At 35.8% G+C, this 25394-nt stretch overlaps 1 protein-coding gene across 16 annotated transcripts in view; it reads left to right on the forward strand.

Annotated features, from left to right (window-relative positions):
* LOC132910324 (phosphatidylinositol 4-phosphate 5-kinase type-1 alpha-like) overlaps nucleotides 1-22619 on the forward strand; it is a 40561-nt gene extending 17942 nt beyond the window's left edge. For 9 of the 16 annotated variants that reach the window (XM_060965923.1, XM_060965926.1, XM_060965931.1 and 6 more), the window contains 5 exons: nucleotides 280-654; nucleotides 4269-4476; nucleotides 5310-5521; nucleotides 9725-9825; nucleotides 17398-19433. In XM_060965923.1, the coding sequence (XP_060821906.1) occupies nucleotides 280-654; nucleotides 4269-4476; nucleotides 5310-5521; nucleotides 9725-9825; nucleotides 17398-17553 (1052 nt within the window). In that variant the 3' untranslated portion in view covers nucleotides 17554-19433. Of the gene's footprint in view, nucleotides 1-279; nucleotides 655-4268; nucleotides 4477-5309; nucleotides 5522-9724; nucleotides 9826-12542; nucleotides 12658-17397; nucleotides 19434-20210 lie in introns of those variants that run through there. The other 7 variants (XM_060965935.1, XM_060965936.1, XM_060965937.1 and 4 more) reach the window with 3 other exon arrangements.
* The last annotated feature ends 2775 nt before the right edge of the window (nucleotides 22620-25394 follow it).

Genomic DNA, 25394 nt, shown 5'->3' on the forward strand with positions numbered 1-25394 from the left:
ATGAATCACCGCGAATATCAAACTCGCACGCGATACGAAGATTTTCGGTTGAACGACTTCTCGAAGCAACGTTGCACGATTCTTATCGCCACGCGACCTCTCACTCACCCAGCTTCTCTGTTTCTGTCTGCCCCATCTCTCTGTCTCTCTCTGTCTCTTTACCCGACTTGATCACCGTTGTCGCTGTACACGCAACCCTCGTGCACTCGATCTACCCGTTTCCGGCCACCATCGTACGACCTTGGAAACCGCCCATCCTGGACGACACAACGAAAACAGTAACCCCGACAGACGCTGCGATCAGCACGACCAGCACGGTGATGTCAACCGGTTCCGCGCCAATCGCCACCTCCACCCCCGTGAACTTCGCCGCGGGCCCGGTGAGTCCGCCTCCGTTGACCTTGGCCGCCGGTCCAGGCCTTTCTCATCACGAGCCACCGGTGACGACCTCAGCGGCCAAGGTCACGAGCTACCCAGCCGTCCTGAAGGGCAGGACCGCCGCCAGTCCACCGAATCCAAATCTGGTACCCTCCGGCAAGATTCCACCCCCTGTTCCTCCAAGAGGTACCGGTCAATCGAGGACCACGAGGTCCTCTGAGGAGCACCGTGGCCCTGGAACAGCCACCTCCACGTCCTCGATGACATCCAGCCGAGGTGACGAAGCAGCCATAATCACGAGATACCGCTTGCATGAAAGTTCGAGCATCCTGCACCATCTTCCCACACCCGATTACATTTCCACCGTTTCTGCTGCGTCCGCCGTCACTACTTCTACTATCTACTCTGCCGCTACGTGTACTACCTCTTCTTTGCTGTTCTCCGCTGGTACCACCACTACCACCGCCACCTCGAACACCGCAAACTATTACTCCGATTATAAAAATGCTACCGATACATTCACTACTTCTATGTCCAATACCAACGTGTTGCATGCGCGTACATCAACTCCTGCATACCTACCCCCGCGATACGACAGTCTGATGTTCCACGATCGAACGACCGACGTGGCTGCAGCTGCCTTCCAAAGCATTCACGAGGAACAAACGCCCATGCGTTGGAACGACCGTTGGCCGGCCGAGGATGTTTACGAAGAGGAGGAGGAATTCGTGAGCGTGGAGAAGGTCGATGGTTCGTACGTGATTAGAACCAGCCCTTGTCCGTTCAGACCAGAGAGAGGGAACTTTAAGCGAAGGGAGAAAAATATTTCAACTAATCTTGAAGATTCTGTAGATAGCGGAGAGAAGAGAACCACCAGCTCGAAGGTTGATCACATGGCCAAGTTCACGTACTTCTTGAACCCTGCGTCTAGACCAGAACTAATGAACTACAAAATGTCGCGGAAGGATAAGAAGCACTCGGAGACCTACTATGAGCTAATGAAGAGGAAGCAGAAGGAACTGGAATCCTCGATCACGACGATCACGACGATGGTGCAAAGAAACAAAATCGAAGGTAGAATCGAAGCTGCTAAGATGGACAGATCGAATACTACGATAAGTAAACAAGAAGAGAATCCTGAGAAAAAGATCGAAGTTCAGAGGCTCATGGATCGGAGGAGGGATAGCAAATTGTTGAGAAAGATCAGAGAAAAGTCTGCTAAGAGAAGGAAGAAGTTGGCTCCTGAACCATCGCCAAAAATGCAACCTTTTAGAGATCCAACGAGGGTGAATGATAATTTTGAATATTTTGAGAAGAAGAGGAAAGTAGACATTGGTGAAACTGCGCCTTCGTCTTCGAAACCTGATTATGGGAATGATGGGAATTTGAACAAGTCGACGAGTGATGTGAAAATGTTGGAAAATAAAGAAAACCAGATTGTTCTTCAGAGTGATACGAGAACCTTTTTGGTTACTAAAGTTGATGAAGAGGTTCCGATAAAATTGAAGAATATTGACATGGTTTATTCGTGTGAGAATGTGAGAAAAATTGATACCAGAAATAGTAAAACATTTGTAGTACCTAATAAAGTTCAAGTAGATCGAGTAAATGATCAAATATATGAAAAATCAAGATCGAATGCCAGATATAACGAACAGCTGAAAAAGGACAAGAACGAAAATTTTAATATTCTAAAATCTCTGACCAAGTCTGATAGACCGAAAGGCGAGTTTCAAGAGCATCCTTCAAACATTTTGATACCTAATACTTCCTTTTTACACAGCTACAGAAAGTCTCAAAAGAAAACGTTGTAACCAAGGAGAAAGCTAATGTTAAACTTAAAAATATTTTTTATCGGTGTAAAGGGACCAAAATATGAAAATATCTAAGGGATCAATAGGATATTTGAAGTATTAAAAAATGTACAACGTGGAACATAATGATGCGAAGAATTAAAGAAAGTTTCTATTTGGAACCTGAAAATGAGAAACATATTCTGAAAGGAGTATTACTCAATTAGCATATTCTAAAAAAAACTTCTCTCTCCCGCATGCGCAAATACACCTTGAGTTATTCTTTCTGTTTTTTCATCTTTCATCACACACACTCTCTCTCTCTCTCTCTCTCTCTCTCTCTCTCTCTTTCTCTTTCTCTCTCTCTCTCGTCTGTCAGTTTGTAACGATATAGATTTGTTTAACCAAAGACTCATGCAGAAACAAAAAAATATTTTTCCCACTATTACTTCTATGAGAACGAAGGAGTTAGTAGTTTTAATGTTTAGGTATTTTCTACCACTAGATGATGCACTTTGTCGTTACTGTTCTATTGTATACTCTGAGCTCGATGCCGTATCGACGTCGATTTTATAGCGTCGACGAGGTATCGTTTGAAATGTCGGGCCCGACTGTCCTCGGCACGCAGAAGTTCCACGTTTGAGAATGTAGTGCGTGTAAGAATTGGTTTATTTCTGGTCTCGATTGCAGTATATTGTATTCCTGCATGCGTAGCGATCTTCTATCCGTTGATAGGACAACAATAGACGTAACTTATGAAAACGTAATCGGAAAAGATTTTTAAATGTTATTATATTTTGAAATATTTCCATCTTATTCTATTTAGTATTTACAGAATTTGGGATAGCTACTGTGATTATTATAATATTAAAAGTCGACGATTGTTTGAACGTTTAACCCTTCCTAGGCAACAGATCAGTATTTCACTGGAGAATTCCCGCGAAACGTATTTCTATTTTTCCCGAACATTTCGAACCTCTAATTTAACATTTAATTCGAACCTTTAAAGACTGATTGTATAATTTAGTAGAAATGTTCCAGAATTTTTTTCTGTTTTTTGAAAGCCTAGTACAGTAAACAAGTGATGCCATAAACGATCTATTTTGCCTACGAAGAGCGAAGATGAAAAATTAAAGTTTCCAGGAAAAAGATTACAAATAGTTACGTCTACATCTAAAAGGTGTATTTAAAAATTGTCAGTCCTGTTGTGCATCGTTTGGTTGTGTAAACAGGACAGAATCTTATTGGTGTGTTTGTATGGTGTGCTCTTGTACCACAATAAAGGGACGTTCACACGAGTGTACTATTTACGGTGCAAATACCCTTCTCCGAGCAAAATATCAAGTTGCCGTATGACATGTTGGCTAAGTAGTTTACTGTTTGTGCACCTCTGTAGACACGCAAGTAAATGTAGCTTTAGAATTGCAATATATGTATAACTGTTGTCCCACTACGTCAAGTTAGAATGGCTTATTCGAACTGACTTCAATAGGAAGTACCGATTAATTTCTAACGTCACGATTATTTACTCGAACAGCAATGTTGCTGGCAAATTCGATAGCCTAAATTTAATTAAAAAGTGTTCAAAGTACGCTTATGCAACGGAATCTCATTCGCACCGTGTATTGTTTAATAAACGTTAGAAATGCTCGTAATTTTATTTTTTAGCAACTGCTTACTGTGATCAATGGTAATACAGCGTCAAGTAGGTAGCATTCAAATCCTTCCCAATCGTCTCCTGTTAGAAAGAAGTAGTTTTCAATTTTTCACATCCGTTTCTTTGGCCCGATAAAATAACGTGCAAAACTTTGATCGTGGAAAATTATATTCTTAGTATTTTACACGGTGTAAAAGTGAATATAAAATGCAATATTAATCATTAACACGGGTGTATTTATTTATTTGTTTGCTTGAGCACAATGTAAAAAATATTTATTATATCGGGTTTGCTCAAAATTGTTGGAAATATTTTTTATTTTTTCGCCTCTGAAGGGCGGTCTTTCCACGCTAACGACTCCCCCCTGTCTTTAGAACCCTTAACGACAAAGCAAGCATATATCGTGTTCATTAGGGCTAACTGTAGTGCGCTTTTTGTAGGTGGCACCCTTCCTTCCACTTGTTCCACCCCGCCCCCGCCCTTTGACGATGCAGTGCGCTCAAATGACCAGACCTTGGCTTCTGGTGGTCAACTTCAACAGGGTGCACCGACCACGATCTTAGCGAGCAGTCTAAGCAGTGCTCACTCCAAGCAGAACAAGGTTGTGCACCATGTCACTCTCACAAAGACTTATCACGATGCCGTGAGGTGAGCGAACTTCTATTTTCTTCCATAATTTCCACAAGAAATCCTCGTATTTATCCAATTAAATTAAATGTAAAATATTTAACATTTGTAAACGACAACAACAACCGTGTATACTTCCAGATGATACAGCGATTTTATTGTTTGTATTTTCAACAAAATAATTTGCAAATTCCCTATGGACTAAAAAGGAAACACCCAATAGACCTCATAAAAGATATAACTTAGAAAAAAACGAAGCTGGCACCCCGCTGGGGGTAGCCGCCCACATGCTATGTTATTTTTTTATTTATATTTTTTTTCTTCATCAACAAGATATAACACTTTACTAAATGTCCGCAAGGACAAATTGTAAAATAACCAAAATAAAATAAAAAAAAAAAAATTCCCTATGGAATTTGATATCAAATTAAATTACAAAAATACAGGATGACTGTCCTTCGAAGCCAAAAACTTGTGGATAATTATACTTAGCGATGAAAATCGTAACTCGTCAATGCTTTAATGCATCGGAATGACACACTGATCTTCCTACCGTTAAACTTTATTAAACAAAATTTATTCTCAAAATATACACTGTTCGAAATTTTAAAGAATCGTCTGCTGTATCACTTTCACTTTATGCCCAATCGTGTGCCCAGACATTTTGTCTTTAATCAAAATTTTGTCTTCTCGCTTTTATTTCTTACGATAGAACTATAATAGCAATCATCTAATTATTTCGAGCAGCGTAAAAGTCTTGAGAAGTTTGGAAATTCACATGGAACTCGTGATTTTGTAATTTTTGATACTAAACATAAAACAATTAAATACATCGTATTCGATTGATATTTCAGCATATCCGACGTACACTTGGAAAGCAGCGGTAGCGGAAGCGGAAGCGGCGGGAGGGAAACGAAATCTTCGTTGAGCGTAGAAAGCGGCGGTAGTAGTCGAGGAGGTGGGGGTCTGACCTGGACACCACCCGCTGGCAGCGCCGAGGGCTCTACGCCCACCTGGACAGAGGGCACGCCGTCCTTTACCGAGAGTTCCAGCAGCGGTGACGCAGGTAAGTTCCCGTACGCGCTCAACATCTACTACGCCACCTGAAGGCTCCCACTACGTGCCTCGAGGATTCCTTCGTTCTCTTCTTCTTGTTCTTCTTCTTCTTCTTCTCTTCGACCTTCGCGACAAAAGGATTTGCATCGGGCGTGACCATCCCGTTGATTGCCCTGTCGATTTATAATGGCTGACTGGGAAAAAAAGGTGAAATGATATAAAATTTCAAGTAATTTAACGTAAAATTTGGAAAAATATTAAGTTTAGATTTAGGCTGTAACCTAAATAAGATCAGACTTTTACTTGTTACTTCTGAGAGGCTGGTATTAGTCATGAAAGTTTTCATGCACCCTATAAGAGCGATATTTTTATGAAAATAAAATTTTGCCAAATTTTATTGTCATTGATCTATTTTATAACAAGAGGAATAATTACAAGATATTTTGAAGCCAAAAATATTATTTAATCTTTTTGAAATAATAATACTGCATATATACATTGTTTTCTTGTATGTTCGAATATTTTTATAAAATAACTTTTAAAACACTAACTTTTACTATGATTATATTTATCATTTATTTTTATATAATTCACACTGGCTCACGAAAGTATTACACTTACAAATTTCAATTAATACAACGAGGTGTACTAAACTAATTTGTTAAAACAATTTGGTATCTATAGCGACGGGAAAGTGTCAAGATTATATCAGTAAAATTTGAAAACGATTCAATAATATAGTCGGGAGTTATGATACATTTGTTAGAAACATTCATGACAAGTGGCACACAAAAGTACTCGAACGCTGTTTATAGTTTTTCACCTTCCTTTGCACCGAATGTAAACATCATTGCTAAATGAAAATATTGGTACGTTCACTTGATGTTAGGATATCGTTTCAGTAACAGTAACGTAAAAGTGTGCACAATAGCATTTCGAATGAATACCAAAAGGTCTGAAACAAAAGTGTGAAGGAGAAATAATATTCCGATTACACGAGGATGGCAAATCATATAACGAGATTGCTGGAATTGTGAACAGAAGTAAGTTCACAATACATTGTATCATAAAAGAGTTAAAGAACGAGGAAACACTTGCAAACAAAGCTCGATCAGGTCGACCAAAGAAATTGACTGGAAGAGAGGAGAAAGTTATCATTCGCGAATTAAAAAAAATCCTACTACATCCGCTCCTCAACCCGCGAGTATGGTAGCTGATATGTTTGATAAAGAAATTCACCCGGAATTATGTCGACGAATTTTACGAAACGATGATTTTCATGGCAGAGTACCGCGAAAGAAACCATATATTAATGCGGTAAATTATAAAAGAAGATTGACTTTTACAAAAACCTATATTAATAAAGATAATTCTTTTTGGGACAAAGTTATCTTTTCGGACGAGTCACAGTTTAACATTTTTGGCTTAGATGGTCAAAATTATTTGTGGAGAAAACCAAATACGGAATTGGTAATTCGACATTTACATCAAACAGTGAAACAGGGAGGTGGATCGGTCATGGCGTGGGGGTACAAGGCTGCCAATGGCACCGGAAATTTGATATTTATTGATGAATGCTTGATAAACATAAGTATTTAAATATTTTAAAAAGTAACCGTAAAGAAAGTGCCCGTAAATTAGGATTATTGGAAGATTCCCACTTCCAACAAGATAATGATCCCAAGCATACTGCTAGAGTTGCGAAAGAATGGATCGTATATAACACACCACACATGTTAATTACTCCACCGCAAAGTCCAAACATAAATCCGATTGAAAATTTATGGGCTGAAATGGGAAAAAGATGACATAAATTTCAGATAATCTCAAAGCAAATATTGAAAGATAAAATTATAGAAATATGGAACTCTGTTGAGTGTAGTTTTACAAAATCATTGGTATACAGTATGGAACGTCGATTGAGACACACTATTGCCGCTAAAGGTGGTCCAACAAAATATTAATATTAAATAATTTAATGATATATGTAGCGTTCAAATACCTTTGTGAGTCGCTTGCAATGCGTGTTTCTAATAAACGTATCATAACTCCTACCTACGTTGTTGAATCCTTTTCAAATTTTATTAACATAATCTTAAGACTTCCATCTTCCTATTGACATCTGCTTGTCTAAGCAAATTACTTTAATGTACATTATTTCAACCATTCAAATTTGCATATATAAGCGTGCGAATCCTTTCGTGAGCCACTACTTAATACAGGTAGCCTTCATAGGGTGCACAAGAATTTCGTGACTGTAAGTTCTTTGTTTCTCCGAAATTATTTTATTACGTTCGTTACTTGCTTAGTAGTTACTGTTGCCTTTGTTAGAGCACAGATAAATAGAATAGTTTCTATTGAATTTCGCTATACAAAAGATATAAAAACCATTGATTCTAGTGTCATTCATAGTATACAGAAGGATAGCCTCGAGCAGTAAACAGATAAAATTCAGCAAACTATAATCATTTATCTTCTTAAAAAAAAAAAAAAAAGAAAATAGAATAATTGAACAGCAAAATGTGCGAGTTAATTCAACGATGATATTATATTTTTTTAAATCGAGATTATTTTCGAACAATGTCGATTTATGGGCAATCAACGCGGCGCTCGCGCCAGCAATCAGAAGTCTGATTAACGTGCCACGATTTAAGGTAGTGTTCTGAAACGAGCGAGAGTATACCGTTGTCCAAGTAATTCGAAGCACTGCGTATTAAGCTCGTAATATTAAGCTTATGTCGATAGAAATATTATTTCTGCTATTTGTAAACGGGGAATCACTCCGTGCTAAAATAAATGTGTAAAATACATAGAGACTCGTGTTACTAGCTAGCTGTTAATTCAGATACATGCCGCATAATCATCGAGATAAATAACGATAGTGTTTCTATGATCATGACACATACAATACCTACATGTTGTTAACCACCTACATCGATTGCATTCTGTATACCAACGTTATTACGTAATCCGGAAACTAAATGAGTTTTACAGCAAATTAAGTTAGACCGTTTTTCCATGGTATACTCGTCGTACCTCATTCTTCGTTATATTTTAACAAAATTCATCTGATCACGAAATCATCGTTGTGATACTGATTTGTACGAAGAATTAAAAGTGTTAATCTTGTTAAATGACTTACGTTACGTAGGTTTAATTCTAGTCTCAATTACATACCTTGTACTCGTTTTAATCGAATTGGAAAGGTCATGCGACGAATTGATCATAGTTGAAGGAAAAAAGAATGGAAAGGAAAAGGAAGTTAAAACGAATAAGAAAAACTCAGTGCCTAAATTTAATCTCATCGCCTATGTGTTGTAGACCATGTCTCGAGGTTATTCTCCGTAAGTGTTACGGCAAAAAATGCTCTTAAGTCCATCGATCGTGTAACATATGCTGCGAAGGTGCTCGTCGTGAAAGCTAAAGTAACGATTAATAATAAAGCAGAATGAAAGCTGAAACGAGAAAGGGGCGAGCATCTTCGATTGTTTCTTTAAATAATTACGATACAATCCAACAAACACTTTTCTTAGTCCTGTCTAGGTGATTTCAAAATCTTGTCAAAATATTCAAACACATTTATTTCTCGACGATGAGAGCGACAATAAAGCGACAATTGCAAAAGGAAAAAGTACACGAGATCTCATTCTCGCTGAAAACCCCATACACACGTTTGTTTTACTTCTTTTATGATTCCTTTTAAAGCAAGAATGGGCATCGCCTAGAACCGATGTTACCTCTCGAGATAAGTCTAAACATTTTCTTTAATTTTCTCTTTGATTTTTCGCTACACTCGCCTATGAATATCGTTATGTGAAAAATAGCTACACACGCTTCTTGTCACACGTAGTCATCGATTAGAACGATGCACGCTTTTTTCTTATCGATGCATCTTGATAACTACAAATAAAAATCTCGAAAGGACCACCTATATAAAATGAAGAATTATGTCACCACACACTTTCAATAATCACACGCTCTTTGCATGAGATTTAAAATAAAACGAGAAGAAAAATAATACGATTTGCTGGTCCTTTTGAAGAGCAGGTTATTCATTATAAATTAAAAGTTTCTCCTTAGTTTCTCTTCCCCATAGATAGCCGATTCGACTCGAACACTACCGCTAGACAAACACGTATCTACGCTTCGGTGATCGAGCTACAGCAACAGGCTGATCTTTATTTTGCACTATGACGATTAACGATAATTTTAGGTTGTCCGACCACACCGATCAGGGGCAGCCAGCGTCACGATGACGGAGGGAGAATCGTTGCCACCGTCGAGGAGGCGCTAGCCAGTCTTACTACAGAAATGGTAAGTTGGTAATCGTAGCTTTGAACGATTGGTCACTCCAAAAGTTGTGCTAGCGATATTTGGAGATTGTAAATACTTCAATCTTACAGTATATGTAAGTTAGATTATATTTAAATGAAAAATGTAAAATCGTTTCACGACTTTGACCTACATAGGCAATTTTCAGATATGGCGATAAAATAAAATAATAGGCATAAAATTAGGTTCACGATCTCCAACTATCATTATTGTATCTTCCTCGACCGATTCCTCAAAGCGGTAAGTGTGTAATGAGAGCCCGGTGACCGATCGATCGGACTGTGTAAATGTTTCCCCCGAGTGGCCGAGGGTATTTGTAACTAATGAACTGCCCCCAGACGACGACGTGTCATCTGCGTCGCGCAACGCGATCGTCTAAAAAAAGAAAAAAAGATTTGACCTCGTATGATACATCCGTCGTGTCTCTTGTCTCGTCTACGTTTCGTGTCTATGTCGAGTCCCTGTCTTTTGTGTCGAATCCATAAAGAAGTACCGATTCGATCGCGCACGGAACGTTCCAAAGCGATGATTTTTCAAACATAAATACACATCTTTACAAACGAATGCTTTGAAAAGGATGCATGACAGTCTTATTTGAAATCTTCTTTGCTTCCAGCATCTTGGGCTGATCTTAGTATAGTTTGATCTTTTAGTGATCTAATTATATTGTAGCATACTTTAGTAAAGGAAGCTGCATGTGGAAAGTTAGATGACAGAACAATCTTTTTTCATAAAAGGTATAACTTAGAAAAAACGAAGCTGGCACCCCGCTGGGGGTAGCCACCCACATGCTATATTTATTTTATTTTATTTTTTTTATTTACCAATGAGATATAACACTTTACCAAATGTCCTTCAGGACAAATTGTAAAAAACAAAATAAAATAAAAAAAAAGAACAATTTTTTCAAGTTTGAGTATAGAATATTTTATAACGTCGGTTTTATTGTTTGTTTATTGTTATAGAGGGTTGCCCATTCGAGACCATCTCAGGTTATGAACAATGATATAAATTACTATGTTTAACTTCTTTTCTAATTTAGTTACCTGGCTACAATTTCAGGTATACATTTCAGATAAAAGATTAATATCGGTGAGGTTACTCTTTCTATGTTTTATATATATATATGTCGGGTTTTCATTGGAGTTCGGGGCTTATAATCTTCACGTAAATTGGCCATCGTTGTTGTATACTATAGATGATATTTATTGATACGAATGTGAGTATTACAGAATGTAACAAGTAGCCGATGACAATGAGTTTAGGTTCCATAACGAAACCATGGTCAACGGGATGACGAATGTGACGATTCTGGTAACACTGAACGTACTCGTTCACTGGACTGAACCTCAGTCCAAGTGGAACTGCCCTTATATACTCCTCTCCGTACCTCTGTGTATCCCTCGGCTCAATCTTTGTTTTTAAGGAGAGCTATTTAATTACTCCATACCTCTGTTAAGTACACGTCCCTCCCGTGACCACGGCTACGTTCAGCGACCCGTTATGTCACTTCGAGCCTCAGCCCACTGTCATTAATCTCGGGCAAACATAATTGGATTAAATCATAAACAGCTATTTCTCAGTTTTATTATTTAAGTACAGATATAATAAAAAGTCTGGACTAAAGTATTGGGGACTTTCCCAAACATTCGAAAAGAAAAGCCCCGGTGTCCTTTCATCTCCGACATATATAATAGAATAGATCGATCATGAAATACAGGATGTTTCTAAATTTGTGGTACAATCCACAATTCCGTATGAAGCTCTATTTCTGAATAAATTCATAGACTACGTTATTTTTTGTTACATTTAACATTTTTATGTTAACAGAGAAATTCTACACGAAAAATTTGTTTTTTGACTTTTTCAGCCTACACTGCATATGCTGTGAATACACAGAGTAGTACAATATCACAGAGATACTTACAAGACGTAGACATAAATCAGACTACCTGCACACATACATACCGGATAAAATTTAAACATCGATTTATTCGAAAATAAAGCTTCCTGCAAAAAAATGCCACTCATCGTTTCGTATAGATTTTAATTTTTTAACATCCTCTGTTAAAAATTATATGCTTTATAGTTATAAAGTATACTGTTAGAAAGAGTATGAGGGCAATAGAATGGTCAAATCGACTTCGAACAAAGAAAAGTCATTTCACTTAAAACAAAAAAAAAAAAAAGGTCATCGAATTAGCAATCTGTCAGATTTCTCCACATAATGACTCGACTGTTGCGACACATTGAGAACGTATCCTCGAATTTCTGCGTACGCACGAATCACATCGTGCACCGTAACATTCGTATCAGCGATTATTCGTCGCGTGGTTCGCCAGTGCGAGCATTTTAACAAGAGTAAACAAGCTCGAGGGTTTGCAACACGCGAAAGAATGTCGAGCACGTAGAACCGTGTAAAACGTCGGCCAGGTAATTCCATATTAACCCAGTATTGCTGTCGTCAAGAATTAGTATTGGTGAAGCATTTCAAACGATCGTCCTGACACGACAATGTCTTTCATGTTTCACAAAATAGGTATTATTTCGTTAAAAAGAATCTTACGATTTACCTCAGAGTATCGTCGTTGGATACAAATATTTTTGTAAATTTTATTTCTAAGAGTAAGACATACTTTGGAACGATCCGTGCGAAAAGATCAGATTATCTGAAAGGTTTCTCTATTTCCTCAAATCAGAAGATACTGCAGCAAGAGTGAATTCAAAGCAGCTCATCCCTGTAACCTACGTCAAGTCAGTTTGGATTTGGTCTGGTGCGCCGTCGTAGCGACGAATCTTCGAAAAAAATAAAAATAAGAAAAATAAACGAAACTCGAACAGAGAAGAATAAATCACAGAGGAGAGCGTTTGATCGCGAATCAAGACGGATTGTCAGGGTGGAAGGGGTGAAAAGGTTGAACGAAGACACGTAATCTGATATGTCTTTAATCATTCCTTGCGCATTTTCGTGTTACATGAGACATCATACTTTATCATATTCGATTCTGTACTTAACGAACAGCTTGCGTGGGTGGAAGGAGTATTCGTCTTGATTCGCGAGTTTCTGAAGTATTAATCATCCAGCGTGTGTGAATCTTGCATTTATTCGTATGGAATGAATTAATGATTTAAATAGGCGCGTTCTCGCGAACCAATTAAAGAATCGACGAAGAATTAATGATTCTAAAGCTTTGGAGTATGTCGGATAGGCCAGGAAGCTTATACAACGTGATAAAACTCGGCCTACAGTATTAGAGGACTGTATAATACTCGTTCAGGATACAAACACTTTGTGGAGAATTCAAGAATCCATCGTTCCAGTTGTATCTTTTATATGTCAGGTCTCATCGTATCGTTCGATTTTCAATAAGTAGCTAGTTACACGTAATAATGTCACGTGTTTCGATATCTCACAAATTAATACACTGCTCAGACGTTCACCTCTACAATTAGAGGTCCGTTTTGTTTTTTTAGATTTTCCAAAATAAATTTTTATACCCATCAACTGTATCTGTATATTTTCTTTTAATTATTATCTTGAAGTCAATTTTTATTAGAGTGTCATATTAACTACGTTTGAAGCTATCAAGCCTGTAAATGTTCCTAGTTTTGTTTAATTAATTAATAAAATAGAACCGTTTATAATAACAATCCCCTAATTATTATGAGCAGCGTAACTTGATTTTGATCGATTTCTGTATCAAGCAATTATCACCTGATTTAATGTAGACAATCTGTTTGTATCTTTTTTTAATATTTTTTTATTTCCCATTGAAAATTTTATATTTTTATATTTTTCAAATTGCATGCAAAAGTTTTATATATTAAATTTTCAAACTTACATACACACTCGTTGGATAACCATTCTGGTTGATTACATACGAACTTTTGAAACTTATACTTATTCACCTATCAACCATATTTAGTCATAGTCTTCTCAGAAAAGAAAAACACGTGTCATTATTACAGTTACATAATTCGTTTTCTCGTTGCTTGTTCATATCCTAGCATTTAGCTGTAAAATTGTACGATCATCGAATCGCCGAGCTTTACGAGTGACGTTTAGGTTACACGTGATGGGAAATTATCGCGAAATATATTCATTCATTACCTCTTATCGTAACTGACAATTACCTGTTGTTACGTTAGTTAGTTGTAAACGTTAAGAGGAAGGCGCTCGAGAGGAATGAAAGGTGTAAAACGAGGAAATGAAATGACCCGCGGACGAAGGAGATGTAAATAATACTTACAATCTAATTAGGACGCAGTCCTCAATCCCGTTTTTATTACGATAATATAGCCACCGGTCGTGTACATGTACCTATATGTGTCTCACGTTCTGTCTGTCTCCTGTACGTAATTATACATATACTTATACATATGTACACTGTACACACATAAAACGAAACGTGTATACCGCATTTATTGTCCAGATGGTCGATGAATTTTCGAATGTATTGCAAAATGCGGAAATATCGATTAAAATTATCGTAATTTTGAGTCATTTTTAAAACAGAAATTCGGATAATAAGCGTTAAAGATTTTGAAAATTGCTAAAATTTGAATAAAAGTAGCTGCCATTTTCAGAAATATTCCGCAGAGCTTAAGAAATTCGTCTCCTGAGATTTTAAAATTTTGGAAGATTCAAGGAAAATTATTAATATCAAAAATAGATTTCTTACGAAGTTAAAAATTAAAATCTATAATTTCGATAATTCGAGAAATTTCAATAAAGAAAATCCTACATATCAGAAATATTCTGCAGAGCTCAAGAAATTTGACTCCCGAGATTTTAAAATTTTTGAAAATTAAAAAAAAGTTATATATAACAAAAATAGATTTCCTACAAAATTAAAAATTAAAATCTTCTGTAATTTAGAAAATCCTACATGTCAGAAATATTCCGCAGAGCTCAAAAAATTCGTCTCCCGAGATTTTAAAATTTTGGAAAATTAAAAAAAAGTTATAGATAACAAAAATAGATTTCCTACAAAGTTAAAAATTAAAATCTATAATTTCGAAAATTCGACATGTCAGAAATATTCTGCAGAGCTCAAGAAATTCATCTCGCGAGATATTAAAATTTTGGAAGATTAAAAAAAAAAATTATAAATATCAAAAATAGATTTCCTACAAAGTTAAAAATTAAAATCTATAATTTCTAAAATTCGAAAAATTTCAATAAAGAAAATCCTAAATGTCAAAAATATTCCGCAGAGCTCAAGAAATTCGTCTCTTGAGATTTTAAAATTTTGGAAGATTCAAAAAACATTGTCATATCAAAAATAGGTTTCCTACAAAGTTAAAAATTAAAATCTTCTATAATTTCGAAAATTCTACATGTCAGAAATATTCCACAGAGCTCAAGAAATTCGTCTCGCGAGATTTTAAAATTTTGGAAGATTCAGAAAAAAAATTATAAATATCAAAAATAGATTTCCTACAAAGTTAAAAATTAAAATTTTCTATAATTTCGAAAATTCTACATGTCAGAAATATTCCGCTGAGCTCAAGAAATTCGTCTCCTGAGATTTTAAAATTTTGGAAGATTCAAAAAAAAAAATTATAAATATCAAAAATAGATTTCCTACAAAGTTAAAAATTAAAATCTGTAATTTCTAAAATTCGAAAAATTTTAATAAAGAAAATCCTACATGTCAGAAATATTCCGCAGAGTTAATAAAATTAAATATTAAGATTACAGTGTCGAAATTCGAAATCAATTGCAAAATTCATCGACGATCTCGATGAATATTATAAATATAGTAACTGCGCAAACTGTATTATACGTGATACGATAAATGAGATTAATTAACGGGAGTGCCGCTGCTTCCGTGTACGTATATATATATGAATGAACAAAAAGTTTATATATATATAAACATTACAGTAGCCGCAGAACAAAGTTAAAGGAACGTTTTGAAAAAAAACCAAAATGTTGTTCAATTAACACATACGTACACGTATAATGATATATTGTCCTGAATGAAACGCTTTCGACAGTCGATATGTTGTATTTAGGAAAACGATGGTAAAAATCTAGTCGCTATCTCGGTGATCGGTCCGTGTTGTTTTTCTTTCTCCGAGAATTTTTTATTTCGTAGCTTTAATCGCGTCTTTTATTTTCTACATTTATAATATTTTTCTTCTTTTTTTATCTAATAACAAAGAATCACTTCATTTTTATAAGTTAGCGTAGTTGACTGATTTTTCTTTACTTATTCTGAGCAATAAAAAGCGTGTTTGAAAATTACAACGATTAGCAACGCGCACATTTTTCTTTGTTCGTTTTCTATTTTTTAAATCTACGATTTAACCATTGAAATCCAGGGCAAATATAACAAATAAACAAATAAATAAATAATCGATCGGTGTAAGAAATTGTTCGAGTACAAATTGTCGTTTACACTGATTTTACAAATTTCCAACGAAAATTCAAGTAGTAAATTTCTATTGCGATCGACTTCCAATGATTTCACGTACGACGTAGCATAAAACTATTTACTTGATAAGAAACTACGAACCAATCTACGTGTCACTGATATATCTAAGCTAACACCTGTGAAAATTTCAAAGGTTAAATCGGCTGGAAAATCATTAACCCGTGGACACAGATTGTACGACCGAGAGGAAATAAAAGAAAACAGAAGCTTGATAAACTCGTAACTTTGTTAACTCGAGATACTGTTTTATGGAGTATCGTGTATTATCATTCTTGTTATATACATATATATGGTAGCTAGTATGCGAAAGGACAGTACCAGTGTTTATTAGCGATCTTGAAAGTGTGATATTTTTTTAACAAACATATCGCATCGTACGTTCGAGTTCTACGAGTGATTTCAATGCTTGTACTTGAAAGAATGCTCCAAGTAGAAATTCAGGGAGGATTAAGATGAAATTAAATTAGGATCGATGGAAACGCGCTTAGAGAAGATTTCGTGCCAATTAATTATTATTGCTAACCAGAGAAAAGAAATTTTCATTTCAAACGACAAAAGGAACAAATTCAACGACAAAATATCGTTGTTAATAAATTTCTCTGAGCGCAATCAGTCGAAGATCCGTCGCTTTTTACGCTTCTCTCTGTCACAAATTTCAATTGTTTGTCGATAATCGTTCGCAAGCCGTTAAACCGGCATATCACATTCCACACTGAATAACATATTCCGTGTTGTGTGTGCTTTGAACACGGTATCGTGTTAACTCTATGTAAAAGAGATTAATCAGCTGTTTTTTATTAACTCACTTTATCTAAATTTATCTATATTCAGGGTCACTCTGTTTTTTCCTCTTTGTGTGTTCCCATTTCTAACGTTTATCCCATATTTTACAATCAATTGATACCAATCGATTCAATCCGATTAATTGACTAATCTCGGTTTCGTTTCGTTCTTTATTCGTACAATCAGAGGCAAAGTACGAAGCAAATGGAATTAAATCACGAAAAAACGGATTAATCGTGCATAAAAAAGGTTTCATTGAAAGAAGAGTGGTGTTAATTGAGCAAACGATAGAAATCACAGAATTGATCTTTTTTGTGCTCGTATTCAGAAAGAAACGAACAACACGAGGAATTTCGTGGAACAGAGAAGGTCCCTTTCGAAGTACGGTCAAGTGAGAGCGAGTTTCAAACGTGCCAGCGCGAACCATGTGTCGATCATGAGGAACATGCAAAATGTGTTAAGAGTTCAACGCCGGGAGCCATAAGGATCCAAAGAAGCGGGACTATAAGATAAATTCAAGTTTTTTAGAAATATAACCCAACAAGAATCGCGTATAAATTGTGTGTAGAAAGATAAATGGAAAGAATTAAGAAACCAAGAAGCAACTCAGATTTTATCGTCGAAATCTGTGGTCGTACAAAGACGTCTAATAACTTCTTCCTTTCATATACATCGTTAAATTAACGATATTTTTAACTCGTTTTTATTACCGCATACTCGATCATTTTTTTAATATTGTCGAATTGTAGATAATTAGGGAGAAACTATGCCTGTTTAACCGGTTTGTACGATAGTCAGGCATGACTACGATCTTAATCCTCTCGTGACTATAAATCAGCCTTGCGTCTAAGTGTCTACTTAACTAACTGCATAAGATTTCGTTCTTTTTTTCCTTTTTCGTTGCATCAACGTCATCGCGTCGTATGTTTTTTGATAATCGTGTAAACGAATGAAAAGAGAAAAGCAAAAAAAAAAAAAAAGGAAGTCTCGCATTAAGGGAATTATTATCGAAGCAATATACCGCATATCGCGATCGAAGAGATGAAAATGGAAAACAATCAAATTCCTCGCCTTTTTAACGTCGTTGCGAGCGTGCGAAGGAAACGGCAGGATAAAGTGGCGATTTTATGGAGTGGCTCGTTTCGCGATCATTCGCAAACATTCTTCCACTTTGTGCTTCTTCTTTCAAATTCTCGAGACTTTATGTGATTGTGATTCAAGTTATCTAGTAAATCTTCAAATTTGATGATGGTTCGAAGATGACAAAATACGAAGTAATCTCGAGAAATTGATTTTGGAAAAGAAGTTGAGAAGTTGAGAATTTTGGAAAATAAAAGAAGTTGAAGAATAAAAGAAACGTCGAATTTTACAAGACGTATTACACGTTAATTGATATTTTTAGAAATATACTTTCCTCGGTACTCGTTAGATTCTTTTGGGGTTGCGTGCAAAATTACATAAGCTTTCGATGGAATGTGATTTATTCGTGTTAATATTTACTTGGACTTTATCACCTGAAAGCCGGTCCTCTTTGTATTCGAGGAAAATTTTCGAAAGATATAGTTTCGAGTAGATTTGCGTAGAGAAATCGTGAAACCAAACGTGCCATTGAAAATGTTCAATTGCGTAGAGAGAAAAATGCGTGCACGAGTGAGGTTGCAAGAGCAATTAAAAGCGATTGCAGTCGCTGGAATAATTAACCCTTTAACCTAGCAATATATGTTAATAAAACGACTAGCGTTTAAGGCATTAATCGAAACGCGTTGATATCTTAATAAGCTTAACATTAATTTTCACATTTTATTACTACACATTGCCATCTTTTATTGTGTCTATAACAATTCCTGTCTTCAAATTTAATTGCCTGGTTAAAGAGTTAAAACGTTAAAGAGTGTAAACAACAGTTATGGATCGGTTCTACTCACGCGGTGTATTTCACGCTATACATTTGTAACATTCTAATTTAAAAGTGCCTGCTACTATTTTTAATTATTCATAAGGAAGCAATATTTTCTTTTTCATTTTCATTGCACGAAAAAAAAAAAAAAGAAGTGGAAGACCAACTTTCCTAGAGATATTTTAGAAGGCCGATCCATTTCTGTTCCATTGAAGAAAATAAGGAAACGTGAAAATATACGTATTACTCATACGTAAAAGGTAAATGTATCAATATTATACATAAGTACGTTGAAACAATACGAAAAGATTCAGATGCGAGCAATTATGCTATTGCGAAACAAATTGTCACTTAACCGAGATATTTCGGCAATACATACTATTACGATTATGATCATTACCATTATGATTATTACTATCACCATGATTATTGATATTATTTAAATAAAGCAGTTACTATTATTCTTATGACTGTTTCTGTTATCGTTTCGTTATCGCGATTTGAAATACGCGCGTTTTCGTACGTCGGGGGTAACTTCTCGTTTCAATTTTCGTCGTTTAATTTCTAGTTAAATATACACTGGCTGGCGAAAGTAATATTTGAATATTTATAGATTATATACATTTATGAGTATATTATGTGTACTGTACAATCCATTTTGAAATTTTATTAACGCTATAGTGCCACGTGACTATCATCAATCGTATCAGAAAATTTTCAAACAAAACTGAAAATGTATATAGAAGTTTCAAATTTATTTAATTTATTTAACGATATATTAAACATTCTATTGTTGTTAATAAACCTTAATATCTTCAGTAATGTTAGTATACTGAAATGCTGTATGTTCTTGATGTATACGAATTTTCTACCAAGTATATGTTCGCACTAAATGTCTCGCAATTTCTATATATATTTTCAAATTGATTTGAAATTTTGCCAATATAAACATGACAGTTGTATCTCATTTCGATGCTAATTAAATTTCAAAATGTTTTGTATAACGCAGATAATATACCCTTGAAAATTGTATCGTTATACGTATTCAAATACTACCATGAGTCACTGTATATGTTGTATATACATATATGTATGACATATGCGTGTGTGTACCTTTGTCGGCAAAGATCGATCGATCGTTTACGTAAACCCACCCTCGGCGCACTTTATTTTCACTTTCTTTTCACCCTCTTTTTACCGAAATATTTTCTTATCCTGGTTTCTTTTATTTGCACCCGTTTCAGACCCACCTGTAGTCAAGCAAAAAACGAAGATAGTTGTAGAAAAAAAGTCAAATGAAAAACACATAAAAAAAGAAAATACAAATTTGTATGTACGAGAGAGAGAGAAAGAGAGAATTGACTGCGGAGCCTGTGAATCCTCGCTGTCGGCGCATTTAGAAACCCTCCCCCTCCGGAATTAGCTTGAAAATGCATTAGGACGTAAAGTAATTGATGTAAGTTCAACAGAAAGCAGGCATATAAGTGTGCGCATTTTAAACTGTATTTATAGAGTGTGCCGAAAATATCCGACCACGGAAGCGGCTTTTATTCATCCGTGCCGTGATACATACGGATTTTTCCACGAAGAAAAAGTGAAAGCTAGATTCTTGTAATTGTATTTTTCATCACACGATTGATTTTCGTCATGTCATCCTTTACTACTTTTGTGATATCTAGTTGCAGAATTTTTATACGTTTATAAGAAATTTTAGGATGCAAAAGTGCATGAAATACATATAAATTGCAAAAATGCATATAGACTTCGAATATAGAAATATATAAAAAAGAAAATATAAAAATATTTCAAACGAAATATAAAAATGGTAATGTTTCTTTATATTTATCTAGAAAAATATAAATTTGCATAAATGTCAGTAATCTCTTATTTATCTATTCTTTTAATCGTCCCTTTTATTATTACAGTTTTTTTTTTTTTTTATTGAAAACAACATGACAAAAGGATAATTTCGGAACACTTTATATTAGCAACTAAGAGATCGATTCGAGACGTCATTTTGTTTCTTCAACGTTCTCTTAAATCATCTCAGATTTTCCACTTTTTCTCCGAAAAGCTCGAATAAACCGATGGTAAAGAAAATAAAGCAAACGTCTCAAATCGATGATAGACAATTTAGTTATTTATTTTTCTATTGTTTTACTGCTATGTACCGCCAGGAAGTTGCAGTTTCCTTAGCAGGACTCTCGTTCTGGCTCAAATGTACAATGTACACAGAACGCTGGATAAACGCATCTTAAATCCTCTTTCGGAAAGACTGCGTGCGTTTATGTCCTCCGTTAATTTTTCTTCCTTTTTCTGCCTATTTTTGTCTTTAGTTCGTCTATTTTTCGACGACTGTCGATACCGCGTGATATCTTGATTTCGCGTAGCCAGATGTTAAATCATCTCAGATTTTTAGTGTCTGAAAGCGATGTAAAAATCGATTCGTGAAAACGCGATGGCAAATTTTTAAAATTTGATCCTCCTTCGAAACAACAACTGGAGAATTTATTGAGAATTGCACGACTACACGTGTACAGCGTATACTTTGTACATTTAGAGAATTAATATATTATTATCCCTGTACACTACCATTAGTTCGTGAGTTTAAAAGTCTGTTCCCCAGTCTTTAATCGTCCAATTGAAGATATACCTAAAACATTGCATGGTATTCTTACGAAAGGTCAATCTTCGATTTACAATCTATTAATTAAATTAATTAATGAGGTATGAGTGTTACAATAATCAAGCAGCATCAACAAGTTTAATCTTTTCATTGAGAAATTCTTAAGTGTTTAATTCGTTCTATAATTAAACGTTTCTGTAAGAAATCTCTCACACATACACGCATCACGAAGTAACAAATACTTCCAAACAATTTAATTCGTATAAATTGCGGTCGCCATTCCAAACAGAGCGACTCGAACATGATCGTTTTCGTGAAAAGAAAAGTTTCGGAAAATCGCAGATTCCGTTTAGGTTCGCTGGAAGTTAAGCACTAGATGTTAGCTTGGAATATCAAGACGGACAAACGGAATCGCTGGCGTCGACTATGCATTAGGAACTCGGTGCACTTGAATATCCTTTCAAGTGGTTCTCGCGACGTTCCTCTAGAAGAGAAAAGAAATCGCGTTGTCACTGCTGTATATATTTACTAAAGGGTATTGCTTGTATCTTGTATGTATGAAAAAAGGTATCTACTCGTATGTTTGTATATTATAAATATGTACGTACACAGATATACATTAACATACATATATACACAGACACAGATACACATTGACAAACATACATAACCGAGTTACACACTAATATACATATATACATATACATAAACACACGGTCGATTATCATCGATTATCATGTACATCGATGCATTTATTATGGCGCGTGCGACCGTGTGCACACACTTGCATTTTCCTCAAGAGTCACAATCTTGATACCTCATTTTGCTTGTACACGGCCGATCGCAGCGATAATGTACGATATAAGGGTGAATAAATTATTGTTGCGTTCTATTTATTTATCGAAGGACGATGGTCCTTCCATCGTAAAAAGTTCCGAATCGTACCTAGGAAGATTTCGTTCGATTCTCGAGGGAGATCTTCCTTTGGCAATAATTGTTGTAACAATAAAGTTTGCGATGAAAATTATTCGTCTTGCATATTGCACTTTTGTCCCTGTGTCCGTGTTCTTTTTATTCGTTCTCTTGTTTTAGGTTTAATCGATGCTTTAGCTAATATAAAGGTGAGTTGAACAACTGGAAGAGAATTAAGGTTTGAGAATTGATCATTTCGATTATGTTCATGACTCGTCCGATTGATCGATCGTGCATCAATTCCAGCGGAGAAATTAAGGTGTATGACAAAGTAGGGGCTAACGAGAAGGTGACTCAACTTACTTATAAAGGCTTATGTCGATGAAGTAGAATTAGGACAGAAGGTGCCTCGACCTCGCCGGTGCAATATATCCTGCATAAGGTAAGTACTAACTAAGGACACGTTCGCATACGTTGAAATAATGACGGACTGCTTTATAATAAGCATCCTAATTGTTACTCCAAGGTTGCCTTCTCTCTTAATTGCTGGCATACCGCGATAATAACTGATTCGATAAACCCTACTGCCTTATGAAGCTCGATGAAATTGAAAGTAACATCGTGCAACATGATTTCATTTAATTTTTCAATTACAGAAGATTATTAAAAGAACTACGATCTCTTGGATTTTTACTTACTTTTTCACGCTCTTTGATCATTAAGTCATCAAGCCTCCATGCGCGATTGACAAGAAAATTTGTCTTTTATTACCACGTTAAGAATCAGGTGGTAAAAGTTATGTAAACATAGTGTTATTGAAAAATGTATATGTACATTGAAAAGGATAACACTTTGATAAATACTTTAACTGTTTTTAAGCTTCATACAGTTCTAGAATCTTGGTTTTAAAAAAAGCAGTCAACACAGTCCTTGAAATTCTCTTTCATAAGCACAATATGAAAAAGCAAAATTCAAGAATATACAGATTACGGAAAATATCAAGCAAATCCTTGGAATTTTCTCTTATCTTATGATATTGAAAAATACAATACAATAGCGTAAGTTGAGCGGAGAAGATCGCAGATAATCTCAATGATTATCTCAATGAATCACTATACTTTAATGTGTTAATTAAGAAAAATGAAAAATCGACGATAATTAATTGAATTTTCTATGGTATCCATATGATCGCGTGTTCAGATCACATCGGAGGTAAACAGACGCGGCGTATTCATTGACTTCTGGCCGGTGATCGGTATGTCAGAAGTACGCTCATAAACGCACACGAGCCAGTACTTAAACAGACAGTATATGAGTCAAGGCTGCGCAGGGACCCTTACCTACTTTTTCCTTTTACGGTATTGAATCGGACCGATGCATGAATGTATGGGATGTGGTGACCGATAAACTTACGCAAAAGATTTCGCGCGTCGACAAATTGCCTGGCGAAATTTTCACCGTTCCCATCGCGAACGCATTCCATTGAAATTAAGTCGTCAAATCAGACGATTACCATATAAAGACTGCGTGTTAAAATCTAACGTAAAGATCAAGTATAATATTCAGCAAGTTTCCATGGGATCACTATCGAAATTACCTGAGATTTTATAAAATGCTCGAATTATTCGGTTAATCTTGAAATAATTACACAAACGACCAGGCTAAAAGCGTTGTCCGAGTCATTGCGAATTGACCATGACACGACTCGACTCAAGGAGACCGAGCGAGATACCTATAACCCCAATGCCAAAATTGTCGCCGCCTAATATTAGGATCTTCCTGCTGGAGACGCGATACACGAGACATTGTTACGATCGTGTATTTTTATCTTTCACACGTTATATTTCCGTCTTGCGTATGGCCACGCAATTGATACCCGTTTTAAGAAATCTTTTCCACGAAGATTATCTTATCTGTCACGATAAATAATCTACGTATTATTGGGACCATCAACGGTAAGTTTTTTTTTCTTTCTAATTGGAATTAAGGTAATCTAAGCTTTTATAGCAACTTTGCAACAATCCCGGTGACTTTGATCTTGGTAACTATGGAAACTGGCTCAAGGAATATCTTTTTTACTTACTTACTTAATTTGCAGTGCTACTTCGCTTCCTTCTTAGTACAATTATACAATTTCTGTCCAAAATCTTCTAATGATTTCTCTTCTTTTAAAGACAGTTTTAAGGATTGAAGAATCAATTGATAAATAATTATTTCGTTATTCTGAAGATGTTCTGTAAATCTCATATTCATAATGTAAAAATATGTATAAACTTTCTACTATTTATGGGAAATAAATATCAATAATTGCGCTACGTATGATTTTATTTAACATATGGTATTTATAGCGAAATTTCTCGACCCTTTTTTAAAAGTGGAATATTTTGCTCTCGCATCTATTTCAAACAACGAATTACGCAATTTGTTGAGTATTAATGTCTCGAATATCCTTGTACGAATTTTCAATACAATCACTTCCATGGTATTTATCAGCACGTTACTTGCTTCAGAGGAGGCGACAACAAAAAGAAAGAGAGACAGCTCGACTTTTCTTTCGATGCCTCGAATATGCCTGAAACTCCATCAAAGACTCCACTGTCGTTTCCCAAATACTCTCCATTTCGGATCGCCGCGTTGGGCAAGAGCTCTCCAGGACCCGAGTGAAAATAAGCGGCGGTCCGATCGGGCGTTGTAGCGTCGCCGATTCTAAAGATAAATTCCGCAGCGGTGTATGTTTTCACAAGCCCGTACGTAGAAAACCCTCACCGTGAGTCTGTACACGTATAGTGTACACGCACACAAACGTAGATACGCGGTGTGGTAGGGATAAGAGACGTCAGAAAACGAGAGAAAGAGAGAGAAAGAGAAGCGCGTCCTGGCGCGCGACGTC

The sequence above is a fragment of the Bombus pascuorum genome, chromosome 9, assembly GCF_905332965.1.
Source record: "Bombus pascuorum chromosome 9, iyBomPasc1.1, whole genome shotgun sequence".
Lineage (NCBI taxonomy): Eukaryota > Metazoa > Arthropoda > Insecta > Hymenoptera > Apidae > Bombus > Bombus pascuorum.